Source organism: Leptopilina boulardi, unplaced genomic scaffold, assembly GCF_019393585.1.
Source record: "Leptopilina boulardi isolate dan_hultmark-lab unplaced genomic scaffold, ZJU_Lbou_2.1 LbouV2_213, whole genome shotgun sequence".
NCBI lineage: Eukaryota > Metazoa > Arthropoda > Insecta > Hymenoptera > Figitidae > Leptopilina > Leptopilina boulardi.
Genome location: NW_026137767.1, coordinates 4,497,199 through 4,520,712, shown reverse-complemented (window position 1 = coordinate 4,520,712; position 23,514 = coordinate 4,497,199). Strand labels below are relative to the sequence as shown.

General features: G+C 29.1%; 1 protein-coding gene across 1 annotated transcript in view; it reads left to right on the top strand.

Moving 5' to 3' along the window:
• The window catches only part of LOC127278908 (guanylate cyclase 32E-like), a 111,235-nt gene extending 88,588 nt beyond the window's left edge, over positions 1 to 22,647 (top strand). Inside the window, exons 13-23 of the mRNA XM_051300850.1 lie at positions 168 to 272; positions 2,638 to 2,709; positions 3,090 to 3,255; positions 4,308 to 4,515; positions 4,785 to 4,919; positions 5,158 to 5,270; positions 5,526 to 5,677; positions 6,044 to 6,142; positions 15,599 to 15,743; positions 16,459 to 16,557; positions 16,831 to 22,647. Coding sequence (XP_051156807.1) covers positions 168 to 272; positions 2,638 to 2,709; positions 3,090 to 3,255; positions 4,308 to 4,515; positions 4,785 to 4,919; positions 5,158 to 5,270; positions 5,526 to 5,677; positions 6,044 to 6,142; positions 15,599 to 15,743; positions 16,459 to 16,557; positions 16,831 to 17,612 — 2,076 coding nt within the window. The 3' untranslated portion in view covers positions 17,613 to 22,647. The remainder of the gene's footprint in view (positions 1 to 167; positions 273 to 2,637; positions 2,710 to 3,089; positions 3,256 to 4,307; positions 4,516 to 4,784; positions 4,920 to 5,157; positions 5,271 to 5,525; positions 5,678 to 6,043; positions 6,143 to 15,598; positions 15,744 to 16,458; positions 16,558 to 16,830) is intronic.
• The last annotated feature ends 867 nt before the right edge of the window (positions 22,648 to 23,514 follow it).

Here is a 23,514-nt window from a genome sequence, read left to right as displayed (position 1 = left end):
TTTTTGCTACCCCATAAAATTGTTCTATGGAAGTAAAGTAACAACTTCATGCACCAGAATACCGGAAGTATTGTCTTTTAAAAGAAAAAACTTATGTTATTGATGAAACTTACTAAAAGCGTTCGGATTTACCCCGGCTGATCCTATATTATTTTTTATCATTTTAGATGAGAGACTTGCGACACGATAATTTAAATGCTTTCATCGGTGCTTGTACTGATCCTCCAAATATTTGCATTGTCGTTGAATATTGTGCACGTGGAAGCTTAAAGGTTGGTACGTATCAATGACGTGGCCAGAAAAATAAAATTCTTCAATACTTACTTAAATTAAATAACGCCAGATTTAAAAACTAATTTTATTTAAAGTTTAACGTTAGATTCATTTATTTAAATTGAATTTAAGAACTCCAGATAACCAAGCGTATTTAGCCTACTTATGAACTGGTCTAAAGACTCCGTATCCTCCATTGCCTGCGACATACTAACTTATCCGACGAACTTTTCTCTACATATGAAGCTCTTCTTATAGTCTGCGAACTTATGAACGGCTTCTCCAAACCTAAAGCACGCATCTGATCTGTCATCTAGTTTATAGTATCTACCTATACATCCGTAAGCAGAGCATTGATGACACCGCACGACCATAACTAGAGTTCAGTGCTTCGAGGACATAACTCCAAGGTTATGTGGGGATAATTGTTCTTGTTCTGATCGACTCACTAAAAACCACACCCTTTAGTTAGACTAATTCTTACACTATGGAACTGCCGCCAGGCTTTAAACTTCGTAGGTGAAGGTCCCTGAGAACTCGCTTTCGCGAACCTTGCAACCTTGCAAACTCCTGTTCCGACCATATGGTTATTATTCACCTGAACGCCATACTTCTCTTTGCATAAGAAGCAGCTTGGGCTTTTCTTGCAGTCTGTGAATTTGTGATCAGCTTCACCGCACTTAAAACACGCAGCTAAGCTGTCCGCCACCTTACAAGCTTTTCCTATGTGACAATAATAAATCCTTCCTCGCAATCTGATTTTACAGTTTTCATTCGCGAAGTCAAGATCAAACTTAAGCGATCGTCAACGTTCGCCGCCTCTTTATGCTTTTTTCTTGCCTCTTCTACAACGTCCTAAAGGATTTTCAACCCATCCTTAATTGTTTGGTTAACTTTCTTCTTAACGTCCCTGACAACACCGAAACTTCCCTGAACCTTGACTGAAGCTCCCTTGACGAGGTTCGGGAACTTGAGTCGCGAGGTCCAAACGAGGTTGAGTTAATGTTTAAATGTCCGCGCATAATAAAGGTCAGTCACAGAGGTTGGCTGAATATTGGATTTGAATTTCTGTTAAATATTAAAATTAAAGATTCTTGGCATATTGTGAGGGGGTATTTAAGGAAATTAAAAATTCAAGATTTGTTAAATGTAGCTTCGTTAAATATTCTGGAAATTTAGAAGGAGCATAAATACGGAAAAATAAAAAGAAAGCAAATGAATTTAAAAAACTATTGAAAATTGCATTTTCTATGACATGGTAAAGCGTAAATAAAACAGAAATTAATAGACAATCATAAATACAGTTATATTTATTAGTAGTTACATAAAAATTAAATTTTTAAAGGTTGTGACCAAATTTTAAAAAAATCTAGTTTTAATATATGTGAAACTCGATGATTCCCTGAGTTCATTAACCATAATATTATGGTAAAAATTTTATTCCCTTTGAAAATATTAAATATCAAAAGTATGAGGTTCACAATGTGATTTTGTAACCTTAAATTTTTCAATTTTTTTTTAAAAACGCTATTATTAAAAAACTATTAAAAATTAGATGTTGGAACTCACCAAAAACATAAATCACTTTATTCTGCACAGAGGAACGAAAGAATTATTGCAAAAATTTATTATTTTTGGATGATATACGATTTTATAAAAAATTTTATTTAAATATTCTCAAGATTTTTATTTACTTATAACTTTTTTGTCGGTGCTCCAAAAAAATTGAGGTTTTACACAAAGATTTTTTATAATATTCTTTACCTTCCTTTAAAATCTTACGAAGGCGTTTTGCTTCGTTTTGGAGATATTAATTTTCAAAATTTTTTATTTAAAAAGGTTAATTAAAAGACTTGAAGTTAACTTTTGGCCAGCTAAATCGTTGAAATACCCGACTTTGCCTAGGTAGGATAAATCTGTTATTTTGATTTTAACAGATCAGACTGTTTGGTGGAATCTGTCTTCAATAAAATATCTAATTCCTTGGATTGAAAATAGCTTGTAAATTAAGATATAAAGCTTTTTTTTTTGCTTAGGGACTTTTGGGAAATCTGTATACTGATACCTTGGCTTCCGCATGCCAAAGTTATGTGGGGGTTGGTAAAAAAAAAAGGAAAACAAAATAAGCTGGCGCACTGCTAACAGCCCCTTTTAATAAAAAAGAAGAACTGTTTCAATGGTTACGTCAATGATGAAAACACTATATAACTTTCCATAAAGAAAAATTTATAAACATTTTTAATAATAAATTTGGAAAAACTACACTATTCTTTGTAATGTTTTTTCTATTGTTTTAGTGTAAGACTCAAAATAATTTTTTGTATTGTTAGTTTAATAATATCTTAATAATTATTTCATGTGCAGGATATTTTAGAAAATGAAGACATTAAACTTGACAATATGTTTATGGCTTCTTTAGTAGGTGATATTGTTAGGGTAAGTTTAAAAAAAATTTTAAGATAAACTTTTAAATTTAAATAATAAAATTACTTAGAACAAGCTAACTATAAACTCAAATTATATATTTATAAATAATAATAATGATCATAATTATTTTTATTATTATTTGAAAGAAATTAAAAGTTCAATTGTAATTTTTTTCCTTTTTTTCATAAATGAAAAAATAAATTAAACTTTTAAATTAATTTAATTAACTTTGGTTTTAAATTAATTAAACTTTTAAAAAAATTCTTTAATTAAATTCTAATAATATGTTTATAATAATTGTTATATAAAAGAATTAAATTTAAATTTTTTTTCATTTGGATTAATTATATTACAAATATAATATTAAAGTATAATATTATTTCTTTAAGGGAATGATATATTTACACGAATCTGTCATGAAATATCATGGCTCTTTAAGTACATCAAATTGTTTAGTGGATTCACGTTGGGTGGTGAAATTAGCGGATTTTGGATTTCACGAGTTCAAACGCGACGCTGATTACGATTCAGAGGATATAATTAAGCGATATCAAGGTTTATATTATATTATAATTAATTTAATATTCTAAATATAGATATGTGAAGGGTAGAATGACAAAAGGGGTCAAGCGCCAATTCACTGTTTTTACAGGAAGTAAAAAAAACATTTTTAAAAATTTTGCAGGTCATTTAAAAAAAACTGAGAAAACCGTTTCGATATATTAGTATGTTTTAATAAATAAACAACAATTTGTTGAAATAAACCTACATATTAACGATAAAATTAAAAAAAACTGTGGTGCCTTGAGGTTATATCAACTGCGCACATTTTCTTTAAGCATTAATTATAAAAAAAATATACAGTTTAAAGAAAAACTGGAAAATTAGTTTCTTTCTATGGAATCGACGAAATGAATAGAAAAAAAAATTCCTTTAAAAAATTGTTTGTTTTCAAGAAAATTACGAATTAATTGCTTGCTTTGGAATTGAGCAATACTTTCATCTTTAAATTCAATTGTTCACTTAGTATAACCATAAAAATATTTAAAAATTAATAACAAAATGATTTTAAAATTGTTTAAAATTGAAAATACATTATTATTATTATTATTAATTTTATTAATTAAAATATTATTAAAATAAAATTAAAATAAAATATTAAAATAAAACCTAAAAAAATAATATTTTTTTTTTATTTTGATAATATTATTGACTCATCACTTTCTTTTGTTTTTCAATCAGGTTGCAATAAAGTAAATTTGAGGCTATTTTATTAATTTAATTTTTATTAAAAACTGATTTAAATACGCAATAAAAAAGGAAATCCTTCTACAGAAATGTGTAAATGAATTTTCTTGATTTTTTTATGCAAAAACCTCATTTTCGATAAATTGGCGCTTGACCCCTTTTGTCATTCTACCCTTCATGTATACATATAAATTTGTAAAGTTAAAATTTTACTTTCTATATATTAAATTAAGCAAGTTAAATATAGAATTTAAATAATATTGAAATATGGAATTTAACCACACTTTTGTATAGAAATAATAAAGAGGAAATAGTTTTCTAATTAATTTTTTTTTTATTTTGAAATTTGCCATTAACAGCATTATTATATCGAGCACCTGAATTAATTCGAGCAACAAAAATATGTGAACCAACAGCAAGAAATTATCAAAAAGGTGATATTTATTCATTTGCGATAGTTCTCTATGAATTACAAGGACGTCATGGACCTTTTGGTCTAACCGACATGACAGCACCGGAAATTCTCAAAAGAATCATAACTCGTGAAACAAATTTACCTCCTTATAGGTAAAATATTTTAAAATTATGCGATGAATATTATATCTATTATATATAGCCATTAATAATATGTTATTAATTATAATTATGTTATTAATAAATAATAATTATTATTGTTATTAATTGTAATATTATTCTTATTTTATTAATATATATATATTAATTTGTCAATAATAATTATTTATTTATCAATTAGTCTCGGTGATGTGGCAATTTTTCAAATTCAATTTCATCTAGTTCCAAATATATATATTAAAGAAAAGATGTAATTTTTTCAGACCACCTCTGGACCAGTTAGAAAACAATTTTGATTTCATTAGAGATTGTCTAATTGAATGTTGGTCGGAGGATCCAGAATTACGACCTGATTTCAAAATCATAAGAAATAAACTGCGTCCCTTGCGAAAAGGAATGTAAGTTTTGTTAAAAAAAAAACGTACATTAAAATATTTTTCAATATATGAAATATTTCCGTCTGTTTTCTATTTGCTAATTTAATTTTTTTTAATAATTAATAATTATTTATTCTGCGTATAAGAATTTTTTTTTTTCCACAAAGAAATTTGTTTAATAATACAATTATGTTTTTTCTTAAATTTAAATAGAAAATTAAATTTTCTTATTAATAATAGTAAAAAATGATTTTTTTAGGAAACCAAATATTTTTGACAATATGATGGCAATGATGGAGAAATATGCAAATAATCTCGAAGCTCTCGTTGATGAACGAACAGATCAGTTAACGGAGGAGAAAAAAAAGACAGGTGAGAGCAGAGTAATTACGCAATTTAGATTTTATAAAATGACCTCTTTTATAATAAAAAATGATAGTTAAAAAGAAAAAGATTTTGAATGTCTATTTATAAATACAAAATAAAATTCTTGAAAAGAAATAAATTGCATAAAGTTTCAAATAAATTGTTGAAAATTTTAAAATGATGTTATTTCTCATTTCACTAGTAGAAAGTGACATTCTTATTGACCTTATAATTATAACACTAATTGGAGCTTTCATTTAGATGCACTATTATTCGAGATGCTGCCAAGATACGTTGTCGAGCAATTAAAACGAGGCAATAAAGTTGAAGCTGAAAGTTTTGACTGTGTTACTATTTACTTTAGCGATATCGTCGGTTTTACTTCAATGTCAGCTGAAAGTACACCCTTACAGGTTTGAAATAATTTCCACTTCTGTAAATCTTGAATTTTCTATTTAAATTTTCAATTTATTTGCAAAACATGAAATTAATTCTGCTCTTGAAAAAACGATACAAAAATAATTTTTGATATAATTTGGTTCAATGAAAATTCAACATTTTGAAATTTGATCAATTATTGGATATTAACGTCAATGAATTTTAAAAGAATGTCTATGTGTTCCATTGAAAGAAAAAAAGAAAAAAACCCAATGTTTGTTTTCATCTCAAAGATAAATAAATTCGCAATGCAAATGTTGGAAATCCGAAAATAACTCTTGTACATAAATAAAATAACCAACATATGCAGTTAGTGAAAAGTTTAAATGCTTTACTTTTAGGTAGTTGACTTCCTGAATGATTTGTACACGTGCTTTGACTCGACGATTGAAAATTACGATGTTTATAAAGTAGAGACTATAGGCGACGCTTATATGGTGGTGAGTAATAAAATTTTACACGTAAAAATACTTTCAAAAAAAAAAAAAATTCTAATTATAGAAGAAACTGCCATACACAATGGATGATGGTTAAATAGTGAATATTATTTTAAATAACTTTCTAATAGATTATTTAGTTTCAATCATATAATAATTCTGAGATTATGTGGGTAAATGACATTTTTTTGGTCAAATTTTTGTCAAAATTGTGTCAGAGTTAAATAAAAATTTATTAAAGTTCAACAAAACTTTTTTTTTAAAAATAAATTAATATTTATGAATCTCTGAAACAAATATATTTCTATATTTAATTCAAATACTTTATAATTTGTTTAAATTAAACATTTTTCTATGTGAAAAGTTCAAGGTTTTTTCAATATTGTCATTTGTAACTTATACTTGGAAAGAATTATTCATATTTTATCAAATTTTAAGATCCGAAAGAAAAAAATTGTTTTAAGTGCATTTTCATCTATGGTTGGAAGAAAAAATATAAAGTAACTTCAATTAGTTACAACTAAAAAAAATTCGTGTACTCTATCGTACAGTGAGTTGCATTAAAGGAAAAAATCGCAATGTTAAAAACTTAGTTTTCGGAAAGAGTTCTTGAAAATCAAATTATTTATTTTGCGAAATAATATTCAAATTATTTCTAATTGTTTGCAAGAGATCAAAATGTTGATGAAATTAATTATTAGTATAGGATTAATAATTTTTAACACTTTGGCAATAGAAAGCAGATATTTCAAATGGATCGATGGCCTCAAGGAAACGTTTGAAAAAGATCCACACATTCATCAAGTAATATTTCTAATTGATCAGGAAACTATTATATACAATCAAATTGTCAACGAAATAATTAAGAAGTTATCGAATACTATTCCAATTCACGAAATCGATTTATCAAAATCTGATAAACTCACAAGTTTGGATTTCATTATGTACAATCCTCGAATTTCGCTATTCGTTGTTACAAATTCAGAAAATGATAAAGAATTTACTCGATCAATCGATTTTATAACACAACTCTCAGAATCGAAACGCCGACCAAAATGTTTACTTCTTCGTTCTGAAGAACTTCCAAATTATCGACAATTTTTTGAAAGACTATGGATCCACCAATTTTTGGATATTACTATTATCGAAATTGAAAAATTTAATTTTCAATCTGCTTTGAATGATGTCAAAAAAATTCACTACTTTGATTATAAGGTACTACATTACAATCCTTTTTGAAATTTGATTATTAATGATACAGCCTCTTTCAAAACAATTTGGTTTCCTAACAAACTGAAAAATTTACATGGTTATCCATTGATAGGAAGTTTCCTTCATGCTCCTCCAGATGTAATTGTCTCACAAACCTCATCAGGAGATGTTTCTGGTTTAGCTATCACAAAAATAGAAACATTAAGAAAAATTATTAATTTCACGCTTGTAAAATCATCAATTCCTAATTGGGGAATACTTACGTGTACAAAAGTCGGAAGTTCAGGAGCTGTTAAAGCTCTCTTCAGTATTGAAATTCAAATGGTTGGCATGGAATTGCCTGTAGTATTTTGTAATGGAAAAGGCATTGAATTTGGTAAAGGATTACAAAATACGGGAATCGTATTGGTTGTTCCTCTCATTAAAAATGAATTTGAATCTTTAAAATTCTATTGTCAAATAACAAAAGTTTTACTGGTAATAACTTTACCTCTCTTCCTTTGGACTGTTTCTAAAATTCTGAACTTTCAGAAACAAAAATGGAGATTCGAGTACTTGTTTCGAATTGTTTTTGGAACAGTTGCACCTCAAGAACCGGAAACAACAAAGGAGAGACTAATTTTCATAGCATTTGTTATTGGATGTTCAATGTTTTCATCGGAAATTCACTCATCGTTAACAGAAGTTCAATTGATAAAAACAAAATCATCATTTAAATTCGAAACTTTAGAAGATGTTGCATCCTCGAATTTGACGATCATGATCGATAAGAACTCCCTTTTCGCGATTCACAATTCTACAGATTCTGTTATGCAGAAAATTGTTAATAAATCTTACCCTTCAATTAACCCTCAAGATGAATGCGTAAAGCATTTATTGAAATACAAAAATGTTTCTTGTATTCTGGAAACAACAAGAGAAGTGTTTTTGCTGAGAAATAAAAAAGATAAATGTGGACAGTCACTCGTTAAAATCTTCAAAGATAAATTTCCATCAGGACCAGGAGCTACTGTACTTGGTGCAGGTACACCTTACGTTAAGCGTTTTGACGAAGTGATTCAGAGACTTATCGATTCTGGTATCACAAAAAAATGGATGGAAATATATACTGCGAAGAAAGTGTCGTTTTCTAAAATCGGCAAATCTTGCAATTCTAAACAAGCTGAATCAGTGATAATAACGCGTCAAATAGTTTGCCTTCTTATCACTGGATACGTCTGCTCAAGTTTCATTTTTATTTTGGAATTACTCATATATCGTGTAATGAAAAATTAAATAATGATACCAAAAAAGTACTTACAGACGAGTAATAATTAAATATCCCAGCGTAAAGTAAAAGTTTGCTGAGTATAATAATGTTAGTTGCAGTAGACTTATAAATTTCGATATATCGATTCAACGTAATGGAAAAATGTCAAAACCAGTAAATGTAACAAAAGGTGTCCTACAAGAAGAAGTAAGTAGCTCCTTATTTATAACACTCTTTTTGTCAGACTTTGAGGAATTTTTAAAATCTGAAGGAGTGAAAGAGGTCTCTATCGATCATCTTACAGAAACCATTCTTCTTGCATATGCGGATGACATTGTTTTATTTGTGGAATTAAAAAAAATGTTAAAAGCTTTGCAAAAATATTGTATAATTAATCAATTGGTAGTAAAGAATCAAAAAAAGGTTATTATATACAGAAAAGGTGGTCATGCACATAACAAAAAATTAAAATTTATGTATGGTAAAGAAAAAATTGATATGGTAAAAAACTACACATACTTATGTAATAAATAGGACGTGATTTTGGAGATAAAAGTAAAAATGTATGTCAGGTAACACAATAAAACACTTGCCGATTAATTAAAAAAGAACAAAAGCATATATCATTCATTAAGCAGATTTTATAAAATGTACATGTATATGTTAGGCTCCAAATGCGAAAACGGTCATTAAGCGAAAAAAGCGACCACAACGCGTTGTGGCTTATGAGATTTGTCCGCAACCCGAATTTCGTTTCGTGGTTTACAAAAAAACGGTCATAACGCGTTGTGGCAAAGTCAAAACGGTCAAAAAGCGAATTCGTTTTACGTATCTTCTTGTATTGCACCACAACGCGTTTTGGCAATAAGGAAATGCCACAACGCGTTGCGGATGGTTGTTTGAATTCAAACACTTGAGTAAAATATTAAACAACAATTTAATGAAATAAATGAAATGAACAATATTAAGTTTCTAATTTAAATAATTAAAAGTATGTTTAATTCAAATTAAATTTATTATTTATTTTTGCACGAACTGTTTTTGTGGCATTTAGAATTGCATTTTATGTTTGATGCACGACATGTGCATTTTTTATCAATGCAGTATCGTTTGCAATTACAACTTACAAAACCTTGTTTGCTACCAGATGACAACATCGATGCGGAACGAAGAGTTAAAGAACTTGAAGGAACATCTTTTACATCTATAAAACTATTATCTGCCAGTACAAACTCATTTCGTGCATAAAGACGATTAATAACACATTCTTTCGTTCCTAATTTATATAGCCCGGAAGAATTGACATCCATAACAGTCGCAAACACACTTCTTGGAGCAAGTCGTCCTCTGTCCACGTCAGACACCCTAACTGCAACGTTGGTACCAACTTCAGCTTCCGAAAATTTGGAGTTGGAGAAAGAAACCATTTTTGGTGCCTGTCTTTCTTGTCCACATTTAGCACCTTCCCTCTCAGCAATGATGTTTCTCCTCCGTAAACAAATCTTGCAAATAATTCTTTCGCCGAAGTCCTGATCGTTGTAAATATTTTCACAATTGACATGAACAAATTTATTTTATTCTAAGCACTTTGTAGATTCCATGGTTTCATTTTCGCAGATTACACAATAATTTCGGTATCCCTTCGTTATATGAAAGGTCTAGTCTCTTATACATGAGTCAGTGATATCATACAAACACACACCCACACTATATCATTCCAGTTCGGTATTTCCTGATATATCTCCGACCTCGGAGACGGCTGACAATAACAATTATCAATATAAAATAATTTTGTATATTCACTCTTTCGCTGACCACATACGCATATTTCGTAGCACCCATACGTCCTCATATTTTCTTTGTGTCAACTGGAAACCTTCGATATCTGCCACTACATATCTCTGGTTTCTTAGAACTTTCATTATGACGAATGGACCTTTGAAAAGCGGGACCAATTATGGAGAAATCCCCTTCGTCGATAACAATACACTCGGTAATTCATTCGTCTAAGCATGTACAGTATTATTAAACGCGTATTCTACATCTGCAACCACTTTAGACCATGACAATCCTGTCGAGAAATTACTTAATTTACTGAGTATTGGAGAAAGCGCTTTATTTACATTTTCAACTTGTCCATTTGCTTGCGGAGATGCAATAGGTTACAGTTTTAAAAACAATATCAAATTCCTTAAGAAAATCTTAAAACTCCTGAGAAGTTAACGCCGTACCTCTATCTGACACTAATATTTTAGGTTTGCTAAAATTTTCAAAATATTTTTTTAAACCATTTATCTCTTCCGCCAACGTTGTCGACTTTGTCGGATAAAATTTCACAAATTTAGTGAATGCATCTACGACGACCAATATGTGTTTCTTTGACTATACCATTGACCTTGAGTCAAAGAAATCAATGTGATCGACATGTACACATTCAAATGGCATATTATGGAAATCAATCTTTCAACTTTTTCAGACGTCGATGAAAACGCAATACATTTATAGTATTGCCCGATGCAATTAAATCATTTAAAACAGTGTTCACGAATTTTTGAAATCTAGATGGTGCAGTCTTGAGACCAAAAAGCATACATAAATATTCAAATTGTCCAAATAGAGTGACAAAAGAGATGTACTTTTGCGATTCTTCTGCTAATGATATGTGATAAAATGCATCTTTCAAATTTATCCGCGTAAATAACTTTTTACCACTCAATACGTCAAGCAAATCCTCCATTAGTGGCAATGGCTAATTTTCTCTGACGATATATTTATTTAACGTACGAAAATCTGTACACAACCTTATACCGTCCGAAATTGTGCGAACGCTTACACCGTGAGTCATTGAAAAACATACTCGCATAAAAATAGGGGTAAATCAGAAAAAAAATAAACGTAGAGACTTTTTCTTTATAGCGTTGGAAAGCTTATTAAATTTCGAAAAAAGTTATGCCTATTAGAAATAGATTGCTTAAATAGATTTCAATATAACATGTTACAAAGTTAAAAAAATAATTGTAATTTTTGCCTCATTTCCTACCATGACTTTAACCTCTTGCATGGACCAGGAAAATCGACGGAAACAATTGTCCTTTAAACATAATTATTCCTTGGAATCTAAGTTTTCCATTGATTCCAAGAACAATAAAAAAATGTTAAAGGGTTTACCTGTAATTGAAAAAAAAAGTTGACGATTTTTGACGATTAAAATGCCATTTCAGAACATTTTATAAGATTACTTATCTTTTTGTTAAAAATTAACCACAGTATTTATTACAAATACTACAGAATTTATAGCTTTAGTTCAAAAACTTTAGCTTTGAGAATAATAATTTCTGTTAATAACAAAATATCTCTATCTCAATCAAATACATTATGTTTGTTTCGAATAAAAAATGTATCTGGGTGAAAAGTTGAAGGTTTTTTCTATTCTCATTTGTAAATTATTCTTCGAAAGAAATATTGATATTTTATCATACTTTGAAATCAAAAAAATAAATATTATTTTGAACTAAATATTATAAATGTAAGGAAAAATACAAAGTGATATCGATTGGTAATCACTTTAGTAAAATCATATTCTGAAAAAGAACAGTTGAATGTGTTAAAGTGTAAAGTCGCAATGTTAGAAACAAGTTTTTAGAAAATAATTTTAAAAATTCTTTTTCTTTTTCTTGTGTAATAATAGTGAATTAATGTTAATAACTAATAAATTCTTCTCAATCTTTAATGAAAAATATTATACGGTCCATGATCCCAAGAACCACTTAGAGGTGGTCTTTTGTTAATGGGTTTGCAAAAGATGTGAAAATGTTGATACATATAATTATAAGTTTAGGATTAATACTTTTTAACAATTCAATAATTGTTGATAGTGATTCCAAATGGATCGAAGGTCTCAAAGAAAGTGTTAAAAACGATGGACACATTCAGCAAGCAATATTTCTGATTGATCAGACAACTATTACATACAATCCAATTGTCAACGAAATAATTAAGAAATTATCGAATACTATTCCAGTTCACGAAATCGACTTATCAAATTTTGATAAACTCACAAGTTTGGATTTCATTACGTACAATCCTCGAATTTCGCTATTCGTTGTTACAAATTCAGAAAATGATAACGAATTTACTCGATCAATCGATTTTATAACAAAACTCTCAGAATCGAAACGCCGACCAAAATGTTTACTTCTTCGTTCTGAAGAACTTCCAAATTATCGACAATTTTTTGAAAGACTATGGATCCACCAATTTTTGGATATTACTATTATCGAAATTGAAAAATTTAATTTTCAATCTGCTTTGAATGATGTCAAGAAAATTTACTACCTTGATTATAAGGTACTACATTACAATCCTTTTTTGAATTTGATTATTAATGATACAGCCTCTTTCGAAACAATTTGGTTTCCTGACAAACTTCAAAATCTACATGGTTATCCACTGATAGGAAGTTTGCTTCATGCTCCTCCAGATGTAATTGTTTCAAAATTCTCATCAGATTATGTTACCGGATTGGCAACTACAAAAATAGAAAACTTGAGAAAAATTATGAATTTTACCTTTGTAAAATCATCGATTTCAAATTGGGGAACACTTACGTGTACAAATATCGGAAGTTCAGGAGTTAGTAAAGCTATATTTAGTGGTCGAATTCAGATGGTTGGTGTTGAAATGGACATAGGATTTTGTAATGGAAAGGGTATTGAGATCAGTAAAGGATTACGAACAACGCAAATTGGATTGGTCGTGCCTCTCATCAAAAAGGATCTTGAGCCTTTTGACTTCAAATGGAAAATAATTAACGTCTTAACAGTCATGATTTTACCTCTCTTCCTCTGGATTTTTTCACGAATCATGGGATTTAATAAAAAGAAATGGAAATTCAACTACTTGATTCGAATTGTTTTTGGAGCAGTTGTTCCAGAAGAACCGAAAACAACAACAGAGAGAGTAATTTTCGTGTCATTTCTTATCGCATGCTTGATGTTCTCCTCGGAAATTTACATATCGATAACCAAAGTCCAACTAACAACCAAATCATCATTTAAATTCGAAACTTTGGAAGACGTTATCTCCTCAAATTTGACAATCATGATTGATAGAAACTACTTTTTCATGGTGAAGAATACAACCGATACTGTTGTGCAAAAACTTTTAATGAAATCCACCTCGACAATTTCCTCAGAAGATGAATGCGTAATGCAATTATTGAAAAATAAAAATTTATCTTGTATACTGGAAATACCAAGAGCGGAATTCTTGTTGCGAAATAAAAGAGATAAATGCGGACAGCCACTCGTTAAATTCTTCACTGATAGATTTCCATCAGGTCCAGGAGCAACTATACTTGGTGAAGGTTCACCTTACGTTAAGCGTATTGATAAACTGATTCAGAGACTTATCGATTCCGGTATCACAAAAAAATGGATGGAACCATATTTGGGAAAGAAATTTTCCCCTTTTTCAAAAATTGGCAAATCTTGTTATACCAGACAACACGAATCAGTGATAAAGATGCGTCAAATTGTTTGTGTGCCTATCACTGGATTCTTTTTCTCGACATGCATTTTCATTTTGGAATTATGCATGCATCATGTAGTGAAAAATTAATTAATCTCAACTTCCGGTTGTTCGAAAAAAAATTATTCACGAGTTCCACGCTTTGGACCTACGCTGTAATTTTTTAGCTGAAAGTAATCCGGCCTAGCTTGTGTTCCGAACTTTCCAATTCGTTCCGAGCATGATCTTTCCTCAGGAAGTGAGTCATGATATTTTAAGAGATATTCTTAAATTCTTGTATGTAAATTATAGTAGTTGCACTTAAAGAAACAGAATTACACACTTGAATTATTATTTGTCAATGAATTCACGGCTAGCCAATCTCATTGGAGTATGCGCACCTTAATTGGCGCCTAATGGATGACAACGGTATTCCCTGAGTGCAAGAGGAATTGACTAAATTCCATATATGTATTAGAAATTACTCTCAGATGTCTTCTTCCACTTCCGACCAATCACAACGTTACTTAACAGTTTCTAAATTATTAATAATTTACAGTAAATAGAGTTTTCACTGATAATTCAAAATTTATAAGATTTAGACAACATACATAAATCTCTTTTTCTCAAGCAAAGAATTGAATATAATACAATAATTCGTAATTCTCGAGGGGGGAAAAACTAAAAAATTTGATGTACACCTACTTCATACTTCCAAAAAATTTCATGATAATTCAGGATAATTCATATACTTCAAATTAATTCAAGATAATTCATGGATAGTAATTCTTGATAATTCAAGATAATTCACGTTACTTTAGATAATTTACGATAATTAGTAAACTTCAAGTTAATTCAAGATAATTCATAGTAATTCTAGATAATTCAAAGTAATTCAAGGTAATTCATGATAATGGGTGTATATGTAAATAAATAAATAAATAAAATTCACGTTACTTCAGATAATTCAGGATAATTTATAAAGTTTAAGTTAATTCAAGATAATTCATAGTAATTCAAGATAAATAATGATAATTCAAAGTAATTCATGATAATTCACGATAACTAAGATAATTCAGGATAATTCATATACTTCAACTTAATTCAAGATAATTCGAGATAAGTCAAAATAATTCAAAGTAATTCATGATAATTCACTTTACTTCAGATAATTCAGGATAATTCATAGTAATTCAAGATAATTAAAAAAATTCAAAGTAATTCAAGGTAATTCATGATAATTCACAATACTTCAAATAATTTTGGATAATTAATATACTTAGTAATAATAGCCTAGTTTGTTTAAATTTTCAACCATTTATTTTATTGCCAAATATATTTAAATAATTTCCAGTACATCTATTATTACAAAAATGTATATATTTATAAAAAATTTTTTGTAATAATATATAAATTTTATAGCAAAGTTATTTAAGGCAATCAATTAGTATTTTAAGTACCATAAATTTAAAAAAAACTTTGTATTTCAGGTGAGTGGGTTGCCAATTCGAAATGGAATTCAGCACGCGAGTGAAATAGCTAGTATGTCCTTGTGTCTTCTAAATGCAGTCAAACAATTCACGATTCGTCATAGACCGTTAGACAAATTGCAATTACGCATTGGAATACACTCAGGTGAGAGAAGTGCAATATGTACATTTATTAATTAATATACATTTTGCTTTGATATATATCACATTTTGAAAGCATTTCAAGTAGATAGAATTAATTTTTTTTTTAATTTCTTAATTTTAAAAATATTTATAATATAAAATCTATTTCCTTTAAAATCAATGTAAATTTTATTGATTTTCTGTGGTTTATTTATTTATATTTCAATGCATGTGAAAATCTCATGGGAATCAATATATGAACATTTACGTAAATGTTCGTTTGATTGAAAATAAATTCTATTTACCACCCTCGCAATCAGAGTATTTCTCTTCATTCAAATATCAAAAGTTTTGTGGTGTCGTGAGAAGGAAGAAGTAATAAATCTTTTAAATGCTATATGTGCAATTAAAATGTCATGATTCGTTGAAAAAATATATTAGTTTAAAATTTACTTAAAAAAATTTTTAATTCTGTTTATTAATAAGAGCAATTATTAAGCAATAAAAAATTGTTTTTTAATTTACTTTTTAGATATTTTAAAAGTAGAGGATATAAGCTTTAAAAAAAGTCATTATTTATTGTTTTATCTTTATTAGAAACAAAAATATATTCTCTCATATTAAAATATAATTTCACCAAGTTTTATTAAAGTCGGAGAACCACATGAAGATTGTGATATTTTTTACATGAACTGATCCATACTTATTTATTAAACTTATTAAAAACTAATTTTTAGGACCAGTTTGTGCAGGAGTTGTTGGTTTAAAAATGCCGCGATATTGTCTATTTGGAGATACTGTAAACACTGCAAGCAGAATGGAATCCACTGGATCACGTAAGAATATAAATTTTAAATTATAAAAATTTTGATATTATTTCAATGTAGAAAATTTCTTACAAAATGACAAGAAAAATTTTAATATTTTTTTTTTATTCAAACATTAAAACCGAATTCATCTAATTTTTTAATCTTAATTTTTAATCCACATTAGGAAGCTCATATTTATGGATTTGTTTTGTGGGAAGAATTAATTAAAATTTAAATTTTGATATTTAGAAAATTTAAAATAAAATAAAACAAACTTAATTATTGTAATTTTTTCTGCAGCATTAAAGATTCACTGCAGTCGTGAGACAAAGGTTCTTCTTGATCAGCAAGATGGTTTTAATTTAATAGAACGAGGGATCATTTCATTAAAGGGAAAAGGCGAAAGAATGACCTATTGGCTAATAGGTGAGGATCCAATTATGCGAGAAATTCGTTCAAAGGAACGATCATCCCGAAGAATTGGAAATTGTTCTATTACAAAGAAAGCAATAACAATGGATCCCTTAGTGCCAAGGAGTTCATTAAAAAATAAAGCACTCACAAGAACAACATTTCTACGATGTTCGAGTGAATCACCTAAACGATTGCGATTCGCCAGTTCTGATCAACTTGATAAAAAAAGTATTCGCAATGGAAGTCAACTTGAATCAATTGCCGATAATAGTCCATGCAAGGGAAATATCACATGTCCTGGAAGATTATCTCAAGTTGAAAGTATGATATCGAGTAATTCGTGTCCATGTGTGGAAAAACTTTGTGACGTTGATGCATTTCCAGTTAAAATCGAGGGACTATCGACAAATAATATTGTTAATGAAAATTTTATAAATAGTACTCCCATGTTAAGAAATAATCATGATTATCTAAATAATGAAGATTCAACAAGCACAAGTTTTGAGACAAAGGGATTTTGGTTAGGGGCCAGTGATTATCTTCGTATTGCTTGTAAATCAGCTCCAAGTAGTCCAAAGAATAGTTCTACTTTTTTAAATGCACAACAAACGAGAGAAACTCGATCAACCGATGAGATAGATAGTTGGGAAGTGGCTCCTCTTATTTAATTATGATAAGACATTTTTTTTCAGTGACGTAAAAATTTCCAGGGTCGAAGGGAAAATTTTCTGTTTTATACAGACAAAAAAAAGAGACGCAATCTATTCCCAAAAAGAGTTAATATAATTATAATTAAATATAAATTAATTAAGCTTTTCTATAATAATTATAAATTACTACAGTCGACTCTCGATAACTTGAATTTTAAGGGATATACCAAATAATATTTAAATTATCATCCAGAGTTTTATTTATCGAGAGGAAGTTTGGGAAAATTCAAATTAACGAGACGCTTGCTTTTCACCGAACGGTCAATACGTCGAACAGACAAAATATCGAACAGCCAATACGTCGAACAGCCAATACGTCGAACAGGCAAAATGTCGAAAAGCCATAATACGTCGAACTGAAAAAATGTCGAAAAGCCATAACCTCGAGAAGCCAATACATCGAACAGCCAATACGTCGAACGGTCAATACATCGAACGGACAAAATATCGATAAGCTAAAATAGCGAACAGCCAATACGTCGAACGGACAAAATGTCGAATTTTATTGACTCAAGTAAAATTATAGTTAAGTCAATAAAATTTTTCGACATTTTGTCCGTTCGACGTATTGGCTGTTCGATGTTTTCGTTTTTCGATATTTTGGCTTATCGATATTTTTTCTGTTCGACGTATTGGCTGTTCGACGTCTTGGCTTTTCGACATTTTGTCTGTTCGATGTATTAGGCATTTTACCTTGTGACGTCAGAGGCTGATGACGTCGAAGCCTGGAGGGACAACAAACGAAAAAAGCTATAAAGAACTGTCAAACAAGTGATTTTGAGGTTAAGTTTTTGAAGTTTTCAACGTTACCAACTGTAGATGGACTATAGTAAAATTATTTGTTGTCCCTCCAAGCTTCCAGCTGATCATGCAGCCATATTTAAAAGTGAAATACCTAATTGGCTTTTCGACATTTTGTCAGTTCGACAACTTGCCATTCGACATTTTGTCTGTTCGACGTATTGACCGTTCGGTGAAAAGCAAGCGTCTCAAATTAACGTGAGTTTCATTAGTTAAGGATATTAATTGTATTTTTTTTTATTATGTCTAAATGTAACCTGTAATTTTTTATTGTTTAATTGCACTTAAACGTACTTTATCTAGAAAATTTTCTATTGATACAAGGGCTGAAAAAACTTCATCTCCACTTTCTAAGCGAAGTTAATCTTTCCCTTCTGCACAAATTGAATTATCAACACTTGCACTTTCTCCACACAGTTTCTTGAAAACAAAGTTATGTCCTCTTTTAAAATTAGTTAGCCACTCATCACTAGCTGTAAAGCCTTTTAACCCGAGTGACGTAGCAAATGACTTCGCTTTTTTCTTTATCGTGTACTCTTTAATGAAAATGTTTTGATCTTGTAAACTGCGCCTGGGTACAATCTTTTCTTTTTTAATCCAACCTGTCAATTACACTGGAGCTTTTTTTGAGAGAAACAAATTTTTCTTCACAATTAGAGGCATTACAATTTAAAAATTTTAAAACGCTGGCGTGTTTAAACATTTGTGACATTGTGTCAAAAAAGCCTTGCGTTGTGAAAATTAAAAAAAATTAGTTCTTTAAATACATTCTGAGTGAACATGGTGAGCTGCTGCGCACACATATTCATACCTTGTGACTATTGCATTATGATACAAATTCAGAAAATTAGTTATTGAACCTTGTCGAAGTTGCGCTCACCTGTCATGATTTCGCCGTGGCACACCAAAACTTTGGATTTGAACATACACATAAACTTGTACACTTTTTTTTACAAATTTGTAAACAGAGGGATGTGAAAAAATAAAATGTTTCATTAAAATGACAGTTAAACGATTTATAAGCATTTGTCGTTCTGCTTATATCTGCAGTAACAACTGCCCATATTTCAAGAAAATAAGAATCCTACGAAATGTACGTATCTAAAAGATAGTCGGCGTAGATAGTAACTTCAAATGATCAAGAAATTCAAGTTATCAAATGTTCGATTATCAAGAGTCGACTGTGTATATATGCAATATATATTATTCACATATATCAAAATGTTTTCAAGAAACTGAAATAAATAAATAGATTTTATATATAAAATAATTAAATAAAGGAAATAAAATATGTATAAAGTTTTCAACAATATAAGTACTTTATAATATGTAAAAAACAAGACTAAAATTATAATAAGTATCAAAATAATATTTCAAATCTCTTGTCTACGTAACAGTATTTTTTATAATTAAATAGTATTCCTAGAAACACTGTAAAGACAATCAAGAAGGCTAGTGCTTTTAAGGGCATGTCACTGTGAGGTCATGTGATTTTACATGGAAATAATTTCCGCAGGTTTTCTTGTAAAATATTTTTTTAATTTTAAAAACCACTTATTCAAATAAGTGAAAGTACACTGGTTAAACAGTGTAATTTCATTTATTCAAATTAAAACAGTACTTGATGGAACTAAAAAATAAATTAAAATAATTACTTGCCCGTGTGGAAAAAGCCACGATCTTGCCCCCAAAACTTCGGAGCCCCCGGCGAGGGCGCATGAGGGCTGATCCATATGGCGAATCCATGAGGGCCAACGTAGAGGCCCCGCATGCATCGCCCTCATGAACGATTACCTAAATTTTCTGAGTGCAAAAAGTCAAATATTTTTTTATTACCAAAAAATTAATGTTTATAATGATTCAGAACAACGAAAAACGCGTTTTTAATAAAAATATATTTACACTTCTTTTGAAAATTCACCTGGGATGATTAATGATAATAATCATAAAGCATATAATTAATTATATTTTATAAATTGTATTTGATTGGAAAATATAATTTATTATGAGGCAAATGTATTCTGCCCTACGATATACTTTTTTAATGCTTCTTTAAGCGAATTAACTATAGCATTGCGAAACTTATTATTTGATTTTAACAACAATAATACCACCTAGCGCTTAGTTTTAGTTTTACTTTAAATTGAATTATGTTAATTTTTTAACAATTCCTTTATATATCTTAGTACTTAGTACGAAAGGGCATTTTTTCTTTTTTCTTTTGTAAGACCGTCTATTTTTGAAAATAAATAAAAAATAAATAATATCTTAACTTTAACTATATGATTTTAAGCACTAGCTTTTCTAAGTTAGGTATTTTGTAAGTTTAAATAGCGTCAAGAAGTTAGCATTCGTTTTCACGTAGCGTGCGTAGCGTAGATGGTAAAGAGTTAGGCTGGTTCAACAATGAGCTCGACGCAAGGTAAACGCAGCTTGACGTGAACGCGACGCGCTGACGTCACAATGTTAATCAAATGGGTTACGTCAGCACGTCGCGTTCACGTTCGCGTCGCGTACCATGGATTGTATGCTGACTCTACATTGGCTGCGCAAACGTGTACGTGAACGTGAACGTGCTGACGTCACAATGTTATTTAAATGGGTGACGTCAGCACGTTCACGTACACGTTTGCGCAGCCAATGTAGAGTCAGCAGTAGAGCCGACTTGATTAGCATTGGAATGCGTCCCGTCAACGCTGCGTTTACCTTGCGTCGATCCCATTGTGGAACCAGCCTTAGGTTTATAGTCTGTAGGTCTTCGATTCCCCCCATGTGTTAGATTTATTTATTTTTCAGGTTTGCGTTTAATCATTAATTCTATGTATGAATTAGTTAAAAAATTAAAATATCCAATCATAAAATATTTTTTAATTAATTAATTTATTATTACTTTTAATCTATATCCGACAGTTAATTAATTAGAACGTTCATTAATAAATTCAATTTGAGTAAGACTTTAATTTAAAAATGGAAGAATTAGTAAATAAATATGTTATTTATTCATAATTGAAGCTTATTTATTATTAATTAACTTTTATTATTAATATTGTTGATTAAAAAACATTAAGGCAAACGTGAGGGCTCATGAGGGCGCGCAGAGGGGCGCCATCATCGATGAGCATGTCGTTTCCATAAGGGGCCACCTATGGATCACCCATATGCGCCCCTGATGGCACGAGGGCGGTCTATAAGGGCCTCCAATGGGGGCCTACATCACTTTTCCACACGGGTATTTTTATTTTTTTTATTATTTAATAATTTTATTTTATTTAAAACAAAATATTATCTTTTTTAAATAAATAATAGCACAATTACCAATTTAAAATTAAACGCGTTACATTTTTACTTTAAATCTTATTTTGCACAGTCTAAGCTGGCAGGTCAGGTTTATAGACACGTATCGTCAATACTAAATACAAAAATTAAAACTCTAAATGAAATAGACGAGTCAATGAACTTCGATTTAAACAGCACGTGATAGTGAAATATTTCTAGAAAAATAAAAATCATGAGTCTAATTTGGAAATTAAATGTTATAATGCTACATTATAACATTTCTGAAATTGTCAATGAATAGTTATAACTTCTATTTTTTAAACACAAGGTCATCTTTAAGATAAAAAAAAAAATCCTGGTTTAACCCCTTAAATCTCTCAGAATCTAATGAAAAATTATTATCACATTTTAACTACTTCATAAAATTTCTGCCTAATTGATATGTCAAATAATAGAGAATATTTTAACGAGAAAACATAAAATAAAATATTTACACATGACATAACAATTTTATGTCCTTAATAAAAATATACGTAACATCTGCATGTAAACAATTAGAAAAAAGTTTTTGTGAAAAAACTTATTTTTGATTCATTTTGTTGATTAGATTTATAATTAATTAAACTATCACTTTTTTAGAAGAAATTATCATTAGAGAGCTTAAAAAACAAAATTCATTAATGTAGTATTAAGAAATTAAAAGCTGTTGATATTAACAACATTATTAAATTATATGACAACAAACTTTTAGCATACGACAGCTAACTGCTTTCATGCAAATTTACTAAAAGTTTTAAAAAAAATTTACTTTAAATCAACATAATTTTATTTTTAAAAATTCTTTTGAAAATTTGTTTCTTTGACAAAAACTTTTTTCTCACCATTACATAAACTGCATTTATATACAGTACATATACCTATGTAATAAACCCATTTTTAACATCTAATAAATATAATAATTATATAATGAATTAAATGAATTTGTCAAGAGTATTATTGTAATATACAGATATTTTACAACTCTTATGTGTATAATAAAGTTTTAGAATATACAAAAAATTACTAATAATGTATAACGTCACTGAAACCAATAAAAATAATTAAACATTTTTGATGTTTGCATATTACTTCCTCGATTCTTGTTGTAATACCGAAATTATTCGAACTTGATTTTTTGATGTATCTTTATGTTTTTCGACCTCAAGAACACTGTAAACATTTTCAAGAAATGGTCCAGAATATGGGATCATTTTTTGATACTTGAATTGGTATCAAAGTATAACTGTCATGGCTGGCATGCTCTTATTGACAAGTTTATTAATTAATTTATTCACTGCACTAAATATTCAGATATTAAAAATACTTTTATTATGAATTTTAAGAAAGAGAGAAGCGAAAACTTATAAATTGCGAAAAGTTAAATGAGAAAAAATTTATTTCGAAATAAAATGAAATACACTTACCTTTATTTATGTTTATCACATAAGATTTAAGTTAAGTTCACAATCACAACACTTGAAAATTTTTAATTACAAATTTTTGTGGTTCAAATAGTTGTCAATAATTTATTTATTATAAATGAACAAAATTTAAGTAATGCACGCTTGATAAATATTTCTAATGCGTTGTCAATTAATGCAATTAATAATTTCCTTCTACACAATATCATAATCGACATATAAAATTTGTAAACAAACAGGGTTGGGAAACAAGAGCCCAAAATATATTCGTCCAAAGCGAATTTCAATCCTACCCAACTCTGCTTTGGACGAACATATTTTGG